The 15,277-nt window shown below is 36.9% G+C and overlaps 1 protein-coding gene across 1 annotated transcript in view; it reads left to right on the forward strand.

Moving 5' to 3' along the window:
- Positions 1–15,277, forward strand: part of Vha55 (V-type proton ATPase subunit Vha55) — a 199,087-nt gene that overhangs the window by 66,832 nt on the left and 116,978 nt on the right. The window contains exon 7 of the mRNA XM_090377158.1: positions 12,209–12,310. Within this exon, the coding sequence (XP_090233284.1) occupies positions 12,209–12,310 (102 nt within the window). The remainder of the gene's footprint in view (positions 1–12,208; positions 12,311–15,277) is intronic.

The raw sequence follows: 15,277 nt of genomic DNA on the forward strand, positions 1-15,277 counted from the left end.
GTCCTTTTGTAGTTCTTCTAGATTTGATTTCTCTGTCTATAAACAAATTGACCAACTTTGTTTTGGTCCTTGCCTGTTGTGTGTTTATTGAAAACAGAAAATATTTGAAGTTCTGTTTATTTCGTCTGAAGGGAAATTTCATTGTAATTTAATTTCATACCTGTTTTTTACTCTGTTTTAAAGTGCTCTGATAAATTGTGTTCATGAATGATTTGAATAATTTCTAAATTATTTTGCCATTCTTGGTAACATACTGTGTTCAATTTTTGGATACAGTATGCAGTGGATAATGGGTAAGTGCCTGTTCAGCATATGTCTCTTCCTCTGTGTATGATAGCTCAACTCCAAGTCATTGGATATGCATGAAATTTTATACTTTGCTCTTTTGGAAACATTTATCAAATGACGCTACATTTCATTAAAATTAGCTTTTCCATGAAATTTTATTAAAATTATTAATTAGGAATTTATTAGTTGATTGCTTCTGAAATTTAATATAATGCATACATAATTGTTGATGAAAACCTGGTCCAAAGAATTTCTGGATACTCTTATAGTTCTATTAGTACATTATTATTATTATTATTATTATTATTATTATTATTAGCCATATGGTGCAAGGAAGCCTGAGGCTTATGCTGCACCAGGCAAAAAAAAAAAAAAAAAAAAATTCTGAATTTACCCAGAGAGAGAGAGAGAGAGAAAGAAAAGTAGAAGGGAATCACCAAGAAAGATAAGAATGGTGATATCCAGCTCAGGACCCTGGGTGTGCCAGGCCCATACTCACCAGATGTGAGCCCCCGTGGTGGGTAGGATCTCAATGAAAATTGAATGAAAAGACTAACATTCCAGTATCCCGGGGTTGAAATAGCCCTCAGGGTGGTCAAAATTTTAGACCTAAATATATAGCTTTCCACTTTTCCCTGGTTGAAAGGCCACTTGAATGCTATGGTAAATTTCAGATTTTCCAGTTTGTAAGTTATCTGTGCATTATTTATTTAATAAATTTATAAACAGTTAATGAAACTGCATTATCATATATGCTTGTGAACTAATATAGTTCCATGAATACAGGGTGTTTCAAAAGTGTTGGTCAACAATTTAAAGTCTCCTTTATTGTATTCTGAACTGTACAGAATACAATATGCAAAAAAAGCCTAGTAAACATTGGGTCCTTAAGTGAATCGTTTTCGAGATTTGCACATTTCTAGTTGGATCCACCACCGACAAGATGAACTGTACAGAGTTGGGATCCACCACTGACTTGTTTGTTTAGGTTAGGTTAGGTTATGCTCATTCTCTCTCTGTTTCCCCTCTCATAATGTTCTGAGACATAGCAGGCATACTAGTACTCGTTAAAGGATAGTCAATATGGAAAGAGGTTACAGCAACGAAGAGTATGTGGACATGCACTTCATGTATGGTAAAGCCAACGGCAGCACACGTGAGGCTGCACATTTGTACCAAGAAGCATTTCCCTGCCAAAGGCAGCCCAACAGACACACATTCATCAGGGTCAACAATTGCAATGCCTTTGTTGTAATTTGAATAATTTCTAAATTATTTTGCCATTCTTGGTAACATACTGTGTTCAATTTTTATATACAGTATGCAGTGGATAATGGGTAAGTGCCTGTTCAGCATATGTCTCTTCCTCTGTGTATGATAGCTCAACTCCAAGTCATTGGATATGCATGAAATTTTATACTTGGCTCTTATGGTGTGCATCAGTAATCCTAGGCATGCATGCTGGCAGGTGGAAGTTTTTATAGAAGATTTTCTATGGGATACTGGCATAATAATTATTCGTATTGCTTCTTTCGGTGTCCGTACACCAGTTCAAGTGGCACTTTCGATGTTCGTTGACCTGTCCAGGTATATGAAGGTTTGATGATTTCTATAGCTGTAAGGGACAATAATGGCCAAAATGGAAATAAGTTGCTGACCTCTGTGTACAGTAAAGATATTACTTTGATTTTGTCTCCTTTACGTCAGACTAAAATTGCAATTTAATAAGAGTATTAAATTGCATAGTTTGGCCATGTTTGAAGAGTAGGATTCCACCACTGCCATATGGTTCATACAGAATCTAAACTTTAGATGAGATTGCTGAAAAATAAAACAGATGAATTAAAAACTAAATAAAAACATTAATTATTTAATAGATTTGAAAAGGGAAATCAGCAATGTTTATTCAGATGTCAATATAAGGCTAAATTTTGATAAAAAAGAACAAAGCTATATTATAGTTTATATAATATTCTGTATGGTGTACAGAATATTCCCATTAATTCCATACTGGATTATTCAAAATGTTGCATTTTGAAATCACAGTGATTCCTTGATTAATAATGTAGGGTTCAATGTGCCCTTTAGTACAGGTAGTTCAAAATACACTTGCAGAGAAATTTTGAAGTCTGAATTTGTTCCACAGCTTTTGAATGGATTGTTTTACTATGCGATGTTGATTGAATACTCACTCTAAAAGATGGAATTTTAAACCTTCAATCACCACTTAACCAATATCGTAGCAAATTTCTGTCTCTGTTTTTCAGAAACTTTTTTTTTTTTTGTTTGTTTTTTTTTGTGCTTATTTTCTGATTTTTAGCCTCAAGATTTTAACTCGGGTTCATAAAATTATCTGTTTTTTTCTGCACCTTATAATTTATCCTTTTTTATAGTAAATAACTGCTGTGTTGCTTAGTGTTTGTCCTTCTTCATATTTTCTGATATTGTTCTTTTTATACCTTCCAGAACGGTGTCGTCTTATCTTTATTTGAGTGTGCACAGAAAATTTGAATTAAGTTTTTATTTTTTTAAATTATATATACAGGAACTCCTCGACTTATGTAAGGGTTGTGTTCCGCGGAATGCTATGTAAATTGGATTTTACGTAAGTCGAAATTTCTCCTATGCTTGTGCATCACTTGCAACTGTGTTCGCTGAATTGATTGAATCAAAAAAGAAATGTTCGACAAACATGTAAATAGAATTATTTATTGTATTTATTAAATTTTTTATCTCATTGTGCAGGAAAAATTACAAAAGCACACAATTTCAAAAATTTCAAAATTATAAAATTACAAAAAGAGAGGAGACAGGCATAATGTCAGTAAGTTTTACCTCTCGAGCATCGTTGCCAGAATTGGCATCTTCAGCTGATAAGTACGCCACTGTTGAGGTTGAGGGCTGTGGAGATTTAGAAGGGATCGGCCGCTCAACCTTATGAAAGAAAATATTAATGGATGACCGGACAGTTTTGCTCTTGGTGTTTCTTTTTTCTTCTAAACAACTAGCGACTCTACACAAATCTCAGATATGTCCTACCATAGAATATTGTTCCAAATTCTGGGGGTGCTCTCAAAACATCTCAAGCTTTTAAGCTTTGTTCAAAAGAGGGCAGTCACCTTAATTAATACCTCTCTCTTCACTCTAGCTCACATATCATTAGCAGAGGCATATGATGCAAGAAAGAAATCTTATATAGCATCAGCCAAACAACAAAAAAAAAAAAAAAAAAAGCCCCTTTCCATTTCACTTATCCATTCGTTCCAAATGTTTGTCTAGTTCTGCCTTGAATTTATTTAAGCTATCAACTTCCACAATGACAAATGGAAGTTTGTTCGAGAAATCAACTACCCGCTGGCTAAAAGAAAATTTCCGTACATCTATTAGACAACTGCTTTCCCTCAGTTTCAGTTATGCCTCCTCAGGTTTGTAATCTGAGCAAGAGGATGAATCCCATCAGCATTGAGCCTGCTCAATCCATTCAAGGCCTTATACACCTCAATCAGATTGCCTTTCAGGTGCCTACGCTCCAGACGCTGCAATTTGCAGAACTTAAGGTTTTTTCATAAGAGCACCCCTTCGTTCCCCTCACCAGTCTTGTTGCCCTTCTCTGTACTCGTTCTAGCAATGCTACATCCTTCCTAAAATATGGCTTCCAGACCTGTACCCAGTACTCAAGGTGTGGCCTGACCATTGCTTCATATATGGGGATAATCAACTCCCTATCCCTGCTTGCAAACTTCCTGTACATTATTGACAAGACCCCATGACCTACTCTGGCAGCTGTCTACACTGCTCAGAAAACTTCATGTCTGAATGCACAATTATCCCCAGGTCTCTTTCATTCTCCACTGCACTGAGTGTAACACCACCAAGTTGGTACATTTCTCTGGGATTACTGCTATTGAAATACTAACTTTGCTTTTGTCAATGTTAGACTTCAGTTGCCACCTCTTAGTCCATCTGCCTAATTTCTCCAGGTCCTGCTACAGCAGCATACTGTTATTAACAACCCTGCCAACCTTTGTATCATCTACAAATTTTGATGTTAAGCTTGATATACCTTCATCAACATCATTGATAAATATACAAAACAACAATGGGCCCGACACCACTAATAACATGAAGAGCAGTGTACATTGATTACCACTCTGTCTTCTCCCACTCAACAACACTTTTATCCATTGTAGCAACTTGCCCTTAATGCCATACTGCTCCAATTTGTACAGTGGTCTTCCATGTGAACAGTGTCAAAAGCTTTCCTAAAATCTTCTTCTTTATCTTCACCTTCTTCCCACGTTTATATGGGGTTAGCATTTCCGTCCTTAATTCTTTTCCTCCATCCCTCCCTATCCTGGGCTTCCTCTCTTCTCCATCCTCTCTTTTAAATCCTCTGCCACCTTGTCCTTCCATCTCAGCTTAGGTCTCCCCCTCTTCCCTATCACCTCCAACTTTTCACACCTCTTCCCCACATACGCCTCACTTCTTCGTTCCACATGTCCAAGCCACCTCAACCTAGATTCCTGCATTTTTTTTACTCAGAGGCCCCACCTTAACTGTACCTCTGATGTAGTCGTTTCTTATCCTGTCCTTCCTTGTCACACCACACATCCATCTTAGCATCTTCATCTCCGCCACTTCCATCTTTTTCTCCTGGGCCCTTGTAATCGCCCATGTCTCAGCACCGTACATCAATGCGGGTCTATCCACAGTGTTATACACTCTTCCCTTCATTTTACAATTTACTTTCTTATCACACAGCACCCCACTCGTCTTTCTCTAGTTCAACCATCCACATTGCACTCTATGCTGTATTTCTGCACTCAGTCCTTCCCTCTCAACGTTTGATCCCAGATACTTAAATTTCGAAACTGATGGTAGCTTTTCCTCCTGCAGTTTTATAGAGCTCTCATCTTCTCCATTTAATACCATATATTCTGTCTTTGTTCTACTTATCCTCATTCCTCTCTCTTCCAACGCTTTCCTCCATTCCTCCAATTTCTTCTACCTTTCCTTGAGATGGTTCGCACAGTACGATATCATCTGTGAACAGCATACTCCATGGTGCTCTACTCTTCACATCCATTACCAGATCAAACAGATATGTGCTGAGAGCTGATCCCTGGTGCAGTCCAACTTCTACAGAGAATCCCTCAGTCATACCTACACTACTCTTAACCTGAGTCACTGCTCCCTCGTACATTTCCTTCACAAGCCTTATGTACTTTTCTGATGCATTCTCCCTCATGCATCTCCATACCTCTTGTCTGGGCACTATCGTATGCTTTTTCCAGGTCTACGAACACCATGTGCAACTCTACTTGCATCTCCCTATATATTTCCATCACCTGCCTTAAAGCAAAGACTGCATCTGTTGTTCCTCTTCCCAGCATGAAACCAAACTGTTCCTCTCCTATTTCCGTCTCCTGCCTTATCCTTCCTTCCACAATTCTTTCCCAGATCTTCATTGAATGAGACATTAACTTTATTCCCCTGTAGTTCCCACATTCCTGCACATCCCCCTTTCCTTTATAGATTGGCACAAGTATACTTTCCCTCCACTCATCGGGTATCCTCTCCTGCTGCCACAGTTTTTCCATAAAGTCCCATAGGATATCGATCCCTTCTTCTCACAGACTTCTCCATACCTCTACTGATATCTGATCAGCACCTACTGCTTTCCCCCTCTTCATTTTTCTGAGTGCGCTTTCCACTTCTTTCCTGCTTATGCCTTCCACTACTCTTTCATTCGTCTCTCCATCCTCACATAGTGCTCTTGGGTTTTCCTCATTTAGTAACTTCTTAAAATAGTCTCTCCACCTTTCCTTAACCTTCTCCTTGTCCTGTATAACCACTCCCCTCTCATCTTTAATCTGTTTTATTGATGAGAAGTCCTTTGATGCCTTGTCTCTCGCTTTGGCTATTCTCATCAATTTCCTATCTCCATCTTTCCTTTCCAGTTCCCTGTAGGCCTCATCCACTGCCCTTGCCTTTGCTATTGCCACAGCCCTTTTTGCCTCCTTATTTGCTAATTTATATGCTTCTTTATCTTCCTGGCTACTTGTTAAATCCCATCTTTTCTTCTCCTTCTTTTGTTTTATTACCGCTTGCACTTCCTCATTCCACCACCAGGTCACCTTTCCCTCTGGCACTCCCTTTCCTGATATTTTCCCCAACAACTCTTCTCCAACTTTCCTTATGATGCAACTATTTAACTTCCACCACTCTTGCACGTCTTCCAGTAACTTTATTCCTTTTAGCACCTTTTCCCTAAACTCCTTCTTCAAATCCTCCTCTTTCAATCTCCACCATTTTATCCTTTTCTCCCCGCTGTCTTGAATATTTCCTACTTTTGTCCACTGCAACCTCCCAATTGACCACAAGCAATCTATGTTGTGCAGACACACTTTCTCTGTTTATCACCTTGCTGTTCCTCATTTCCTTTAGATGCCTCCTACGGCATAGATTGATATAGTCAATCTGGCTTGTCCTTTCCCCACTCTTGCTGTTGTATGTTATCAGCTGGCTTTCTTTCTTTTCAAAGTAGGTGTTAACTATTGCCAGGTCGACTGCCACTGCGTGTTCTGCTATCCTCTCCCCTTCTCTATTTCTTTCCCCAAATCTCCACCTTCCATACACTCTTCCTTCCTCTCTCTTGCTTCTTCCTAAATGTCCATTTAAATCACCTCCAACAATCAACCTCTCCTTCTCAGGTATTGCCATGACCACTTGATCCATTTCCATCCAAAAACTGTCCTTTTCTTTTTCCCTGCATCCTACTTGCAGGGCATACGCACATACTAGTGTCGTAAAGTGTCCACCCACTTCCAGTTTGATGCTCATCCGCTCCCCTAAAGAACAACTTGTACCCTTCACCCGAGCTCTTTTGCTTTATTTCCCTTCCACCTTGTCTCTTGTAGGCATAGGATCTTCACTCTTCTTCTTTGCATCAAATCTACAATCTGTCTACTCTTTCCATTTGTCGTCCCGATGTTCCTATTCTAACACTTTTCATCCTCTTCTTCTCTAGCTAGACTAACTTCTTTAACTGAACCCGTCCTTTGTTTGGTAGCCCTGACCCTTTTCTCACAGTTTCCAGGTGATGTGACTGTGCGTCGCTTATGGGGTACGCCCTAGCCATTCCACATCTATTTTCCGTCATTCTATCATTTTCTTTTGTTTTGGCATAGTTTTTTTACAGCCGGATGCCCTTCCTGACACCAACCCTCACCATTTTATCTGGGCTTGGGACCGGCACCTATTGAGGCTGGTTTGCCCCGCTCGGTGGCTGGCTTTCCTTTTAGGAAAAGCTTTCCTAAAATCCAAGTATATAATATCAAAATTATTCTTTGCATCCAGTTCATTTGTAACCACATCATAGTATCCAATCAAATTTTTCAGACAAGACTTTCCCTTAACAAACCCATGCTGTTTCTGAATTATTGCTGCAGTCTTGTCTAGATGATCCTGCAATGCTTCTTTAACCAGTGACTCCATTATTTTCCCTGGAACAGAAGTCAAACTAACAGGTTTATAATTACTCATATCACCCTTTGATCCCTCTTTGTGAATTGGAGATACATTTGCAGATCTCCAGTCTGTGGGGACTTCCCCTAAGTCCAAGAAAAAAAAACTGCAGCCATTATCAACCCACTGCAGGATGGAAGCCTCCTCAACAATTCATGCTGGGGGAAATGGACCATAATCTGCCACACTGGTCCAGTGCAGGTTGGCAGATCGACCGTATTTAGCAGTCAGGGGCTTGAACCCCAGTCTACTCAAAGAGCGTGTGCTACTGCACTCCCACCCCTGACCACTCGGCTGCGGAGTCCAAGGAAGCTATCATAATTACGACTAAGGGTTTGCTTACTTCCTTTTCTGCTTCCTTTAATATAACTGAATAGATTCCATCCACCCCAGGTGCCTTTCTTATGTTCAATTTCAACAAGTTCTCCTGCACTTTACTCTCAATTAGTACAAAATCATTTAAATCCCTGTTAGAGTTTGATAACTGAATCCCTGAATAACTCCTCATATGTGAATGTAGATGCAAAATACTCATTTAGTTTGGCAGCTATCTGAGAATGATCATTTACAGTCAAAGCACTGATATCAAGTGGACCAATCTAATTCATCCCTGTCCTTCCTTTTAGAGTTTATATAAGTAAAGAAGTTTTTGCTTATTTATCTTTGCATCCTTTGCCAAAGATTCCTCATCTGCCTTCGCTTGCCTAATCTCCTTTGTGACTTGATTACGGACTAGTTTATATCTATCATAGGCTTCTGTGTCACCTGATAATTTGTATACATTCCATGTATTTTTCTAATCTGCCGAGTCTCATTAGTTCGTCTGACACCCATTTAGACGTACACCTTCAACAGTGTTTCTTAATCGGTATGAAAAGCCTAGTAGTTTTCATGATTACTTCCTTGAATGCTTCCCATTTAGAATTTGCTGTTGGTAACATAAGTTGGTCCCACTGTATGCAATGTAAAAACTGTCTGAGACCACCATAGTTACCTTTACTAAAGCAAATACTCTTCCCTTTACCCATGATGGTAGTTACATCTTTAAGTAAATCCCACATAGTACATTTTGATCACTACCACCTAGTGGTTCCTTTATCTGCAAATTCTTAATGCCTGAATAATCACTGCTGATAATCAGATCAAGAGTGTTACTCCCTCTGGTTGCCTCTTGAACATGCTGCTGTAGAATATAATCATCCAACAAATCCACAAAAATTCCATTTCTGCATTCCTTATATCTGTGTAACACCACGTCTCCGATTTCCCAACGATATGTTCTGTTACTGCTGAATGCATTTTCTATAGACACTTGAAGATCTTCTGAAATGGCATCTATTACCAACTCTCTTCCAAACCAGTCCAAACATGTGCATGTGCAGTTGGACAGTAAATGGATGCTGACTCCAGTCAGCATCCATTTACTGTACAACTTTTTTTGCTTCCTCTTTTACCCCTTTTACTTCTGTTCACTGGAACATCCTTCCAAAAATTATAACCTACAGAAATTCAAGTCTAATGATAACAAGTATCTTCTGTCTTCTTAGTCTTCAACCCATGCATAGTACTAACTTCTATAAGTTCTTAAATCTTTGGCATTTGGAGTTACAACATATATATATATAATAGGGAGCCATTTGTGGTGCACTTAACGTCAAGAGAGATTTGAAGTCAAGATAATCCCTACTAAAGATATGTGATATTGTCTAGAAATCTGAATGTCATTAAAGATGAGCATAGGAGCAGTAGAGATATAAGGCTGGATTGAGTTTTAGAAAAGGATTGAAGTTAAACTTTTCTTTGCCCCATTTGAAAATTACATGAAGATCAGCATTTAAGGAATTGTTGTTGGGTATGTGAAAAGTTTAATTTGTTTGTGTATGGCAAGGTTTCTCAAACCAAAAGGTGGACTGTAGTGTGATGTCACTAGCAAAACTATGGATAGGATTTCCAATCGGTAGATGGTCATTAATACACAAGAGGAAAAGACTTTGAGAAAGAACTGAACCTTGGAGAACAGAGACATTAGTGAAGAAGTTAGAAGGCAGCTCTCTCTACCATCACTTGTAATGTGCTGTCAGAGATTAAACTGGATGCTCAATTCAGAAAAGTTGGTAGTCATACACTTTATGTCAAACACGATCAAAAGTCTAAGAAATATCAAGAGCAATTTCTTGAGTTTCACTAAACTTTTCCATCAAATTTGTCCAAGTATGAGCAACATAAAACCAATATGTTACTTTGGAAAGAGTAGAGGTTAGGGTAATAATTGGTTGGGGTGATTTGATACCCTTTTTAGGAACTGAGCCGTTTCCAAGCAGAAGGAAAACACTGGTAGAATAACAAAGTGTAAAAGGTACTGAAGATCAGGATAAAGTTCAGATGCTCAGGTTTTGAGAACAGTTGGATTGTAGGAAGTTATCTTTTAGATAGCAAGTTGTTGATTTCCAGAACAATTTACCTCTGCAGGTAGTTGAGACAGACAGCTTGGAAAATTCAAAGGCCAGTTGGACAGTTTATGTGAGGTGGGAAGCATATAGTTAGTCTATTTTCTTATCTATTCTAGCTTTTTGCACTTTATGGCTAATACTGAACAAATGGAGAATGCTATCAGGATCTAAAGCTTTTTTCTACCATCAGAGTTCTAACATCCTCCTCTTAGAAGATCACATGAGGCTGAGTAGGGTGTACTGGGTATGGTCAGAGGTGGCTTATCTAGCTTGTCAATATAAGAGAAGAAAGTTTTCACTCTTAGCTGTTTCAACATTTTAGTTTGGACTGTTTTGCAATTGTTACAAGCTTTAGTGTAGGCAGAAAATGAAGCTGGAGATTTAGATGCAAGCCAGTTGCAATATACAGCATTCTTATCTTGAACAGTATTTGTACATTTATTGGAAGACCGAGGTCTAGGTAGAGGATGAGATTTTAAGGTGGAATGTGGTATAAGGATTTCATATCTAAGAATATTTTATTGGCATAATCTGAGCTAACATTTGGATCAGAAAATCAGTAATCCAACCAAGGAAAAGAAGAATAGAAATCTCTCAGATCATTCCATTTTGCATTCTTTTAATACCAAATGTCATATGGCTAAGAATGTTCATGGGAGAGAGGATCTGTTGTAGAAGAGACCATCATTCTAAACAATCACCAACATTGACCATGTACTTTGAAGGGTTGCTTGTGAGAAAAAGATCAGGAGCTTTTGGTGTGTTTGGTTTAGGATTGCCTGGTATTCTGGTAGGTAAATGAACAAGCTATGTTAGGTCATTAGTAATTGCAAAAGTTCTAGCATCTCAACCAGCTGGGTCTGTGTAATTAGAAAACTGAAGCCTGTTGGAGTTGTGAACATTAAAATCACCAAGGAAAATTATCTCATTGTTAAGAAAGTAATACTGGAGAACGTTGTGTTTCAGAAATAGGAAATCAGAGTTCTAAATGATTATCTGAATTTGAAGAACGATAGCAGCAACAGATAAACATGGCAGAATAGGGAGGTGAGATTTTAAGCCAGAGAGTTCAAGCAGAGGAAATTTCAAATTAGAAAGTTTCTGACAAGGAAATCAGAGTGGGCATTTGCACAAGTATCACCTTTGAAGTGAAAGGGATTATAGAGGGAATAATTAGGGCAACTGAGATTGAGCAGTAGTTGAGACAACTGATACTGGGATTACTGTCAGAAAGTAAGTAGGGCTTGGTAGATTGTAGATGGACATAATTGGAATTGAAACCATGTATATTTATGAAATTTATGAGGAAATTTTTGGGAGGTTTAGATCTTTTCACAGATAAGTCTGCTCTATTAGTTTCACTATTCATGAAGTATCAGTAGGTAAAGTAGATGGGGATCATATGTGAATTATAAAATTTTGGATGTGGCATACACACGGTAAAAATATACTTAGCAACTTGACACAATGTGGCCCCAACAATGCATCCTGCATACGCACTACTCAGATTTCCTCAAGTTACTATCTGGCAGAGTAGAGGTAGCAAGTTTATAGTGGCCGATCTGGATGCCTCCTAGAATTACCAATAGGCTCAGTTTGGCAGACTATGCAGCAGTTCCACAAAAATGTTCAATAGTTAAATCACTACTTTTTTTGTAGTTTTTTTAACCCACACCTTTTTTGTTTTAATAGAAAGTCTGAATCTGAAAAAAATGTTTTGCATGTAAAAACAATACAATTTTTTAAACCTTTTAATTACTGGTTTGGCCCTTTTCAGTGGAGATTTCTGAAATTTCAAGTGAGTTTTAGCTGTATAAACATGGTTTTAAAAAAGAAGTGGGTAGGGAGGTAAAATGGCCTCTGTATGAGTGCAAATGGTTTAATTAATAATTAAATTTTAATTGTAAGCATATCCTAAAATATGTCAAATCTTGATTTTTCAGATTGCTGCTCAAATATGTAGACAAGGTGGTTTAGTAAAACTCCCTGGGAGAGATGTTTCCGATACACACGACAACTTTGCCATTGTTTTTGCTGCTATGGGTGTAAGTATACATTTTCACTTAATTTTTTGGGCCTGTATTATTATTAGCCATATGGTGCAAGGAAGCCGGAGGCTTATGCTGCACCCGCCAAAAAAAAATTTTTCCTGAATTACCCTGAGAGAGAGAGAGGGAGGGGGGGGGGGAATCATCAAGAAAAAGAATGATGATATCCATCTCAGGACCCTGGGTGTGCCAAGCCCATACTCACCAGATGTGAGCCCCTGGGGTTAAATGCAAGCCATATTAGTTTTTTTTTTTTAAATGTAAGTTTTATAGTACAGTAATTATACAAGCTATTCAAATCTTACATTTACAAATGTCAGAAAAGCTGGTATGTTTGACATGTTTTATGTTGTAAATTGCACAGGGTATAAATCATGGCAAGGTAAAAATTATGAAGAACCTTAACAGGGCATAATTTATACAGGATATAAATTATGGAAAACCTTAACAGGACTGGTTGATGTAAAGTTGAGATTATTTTTAAATGTTGCAACCCTTAAATTTTTTTTTTGTGCGCAAAATTTCCTTAAATTATTTTTCCTTTTTAATGTGATGACATCAAATATGAAGAGGTAATACTCTATTAAAAAGCTCTAATTTTTAATGAGACAGAAAGATGATTTTACAATCTCTGTTATATTTGTTTTCATTTTTTTTAATGAAAGAAGGATAATGTAGAAAAAAGTATGGGATAAAAGTTTTTAAATATATTGACAAAAATTTAATACAGATTAAGAAATATCCATGATTTAGATCTGGAGCAGTGGTTTTCAAGGTGTTTTGTGGAATTCTGTAAATGTTTTAGTAATTTTTTTTTTTTTTTTTTTACTGTTGTTAAAAATTAGGATCTGTGAAAGATCTGGAAAAACATTCTTCAGAAGACAGATCTGCAAAAGAGTTCCCAACCAAAAAGTTGGAAAATCACTGCTCTAGGTAATATCCTTTTTACAAATGCATGCTGTGATTCCCTTGTAGCTTCATTATTATCCAGCAGATCTTATATTACTTTAGCTATGGATTCCATAATTAGCTGTTTCACAAGTGAGTTCACTGAATGCATTGGGCTTTCAGTCAGTGATATAAATGCTTTTATTTATTTGTTCTCATTTTGGCTTGACTACCCAACAGTAGAGTAAAATTTGTGTTAGAAATGAAATCATAATAAAAAAAAAAGGTTACTTTTTTGATACAATAATATTCATTTTTAAAATTTTTTTAATTTTTTTTTATTTCTGTTTTTGTAAGCCCAAACCAAACAGTTTAGGTTAACAGATAACAGGTATTATATTACCCTGATTTTCAAAACTGTTTTAATGCTGCCATCTATTATAAATTGTTTATTACTTTGTTTTATGTGTGCAGTTTGTACATGAACAGACAAGTATATTTGAATTATACTTGAAATGACCTTGAAAAATGTTATGTATACATCTCAAAAGGAATTAGAGTTCCCTGGCACAGGAGCCAAACTTGCAGGTCTGTGATTAATCACTTTGTCCTTCAAATCACCTTATGAATGGACAAGGCTTTTGAACATCTCCAAATTCAAGGATGCTCGCATTATTATAGCTAAAGATTTTATTATCTCTTTTACTTTTGTTTTTAATTCTCCTTTCATCTGCAACAATTTCTTTTACAACTTCTTTTTAGTTATCATAAAAGAATTTAACTTGCACTCAGTATTACATAGACTTCTGGTATCTCCATCTCTAAAATTTTTTTCTTATGTGAATGCATATGCAAAGTATTTATTCGTTTTATCAGTAACCAGCAAGACTATTTAATTAGTGTGCCAGACCTTTGAACCTTCCCAAAAGTGGGAAGGTTCAAAGGTCTGGTCCAATTTTGTAAATGGAGCTAAGAAAAATAAATAAATAAATAAAAATCCTGGTACATCTAAGATGTTAAGTACATAAAAATTATGAAATTTTGCATTAACACCTATGCTGCCATCTATATTTGAGAAGCCTGTGTTGGAATTCATAACTAAAAGCAAATGCTTAATTTTAGGCTGAGTGCTAAAAAAATCAGCATAAAACTCAGTTTTATCAAAAATTTATTCTGTTTTCAAGTAAAAAGCAAATAAAAATGTGTACCAATCTGTCAACAAAAACAAATCATTGATGCTAATAGTCCAGAATTCAATAAGTGTGCTGACAGAATCAAGCAGTTTATTTCATGTGCTTTTACTTTTACACTACTCGTATATTGGCTGCTTAAAAATGAATGTGTGTATGCATTAGGCATGTTGGGTGCTATGCTACAATGATCATGTGTTACAGCACAGCACTTGGATGATGAATGCATATGCACATCGATGCAGTAAACTTGTTAATTAATATAGAATTGTAATAATATTTTTGGTACACACTATAATACTTTCTCGGCTATCTGCAGGCCAGTGTAAAGCTTAACACACTGTTAATTGAATAGTATGCTATACAGGATCTGTGATACTTCTGCCATTTATATCAGATGGACCAATTTGGTTCATACCTTTCCTTCTAGTAGCAAAATTCATCTAGCAAAGAATTTTGCTACTTTTCTTTGCACTCTTAGCCAAAGACCTTATCTGCCTTAGCATGCATAACCTGTGATCAGTTTATTGATGGTACTGTACTGTGTGCACATTTGGAATGCTGTGAAACTGTTGGTGGTGCTACTGGATTAAAAACTTTCAAAAGCAGGAAAATATATGTAGTTACTGAAGTTTGGCTATTAGATGCTGAAAGAGTATTGCTATCATTTCTATTGCTATGCTGTCAATTTGATCTGAGATGCTGTTTTATCTATTCAAATGGCTTGTCATTTGAATTTCCATTTTTTCCCCTCTGCTAGTGTAAAGTCCTGATGTGAAAGATTTCTTTCTACAAGAAGTTGTGACAATATCCATCATCTGTGTATTAGTTAGGCTGTTTGTATGTCCATAAGCAATATGCTGAATCAAAATTAATCTTGTATATC

Source organism: Mastigoproctus giganteus, chromosome 7 (assembly GCF_048544385.1).
Source record: "Mastigoproctus giganteus isolate SK-2022 chromosome 7, ASM4854438v1, whole genome shotgun sequence".
In the NCBI taxonomy this organism is placed as follows: domain Eukaryota; kingdom Metazoa; phylum Arthropoda; class Arachnida; order Uropygi; family Thelyphonidae; genus Mastigoproctus; species Mastigoproctus giganteus.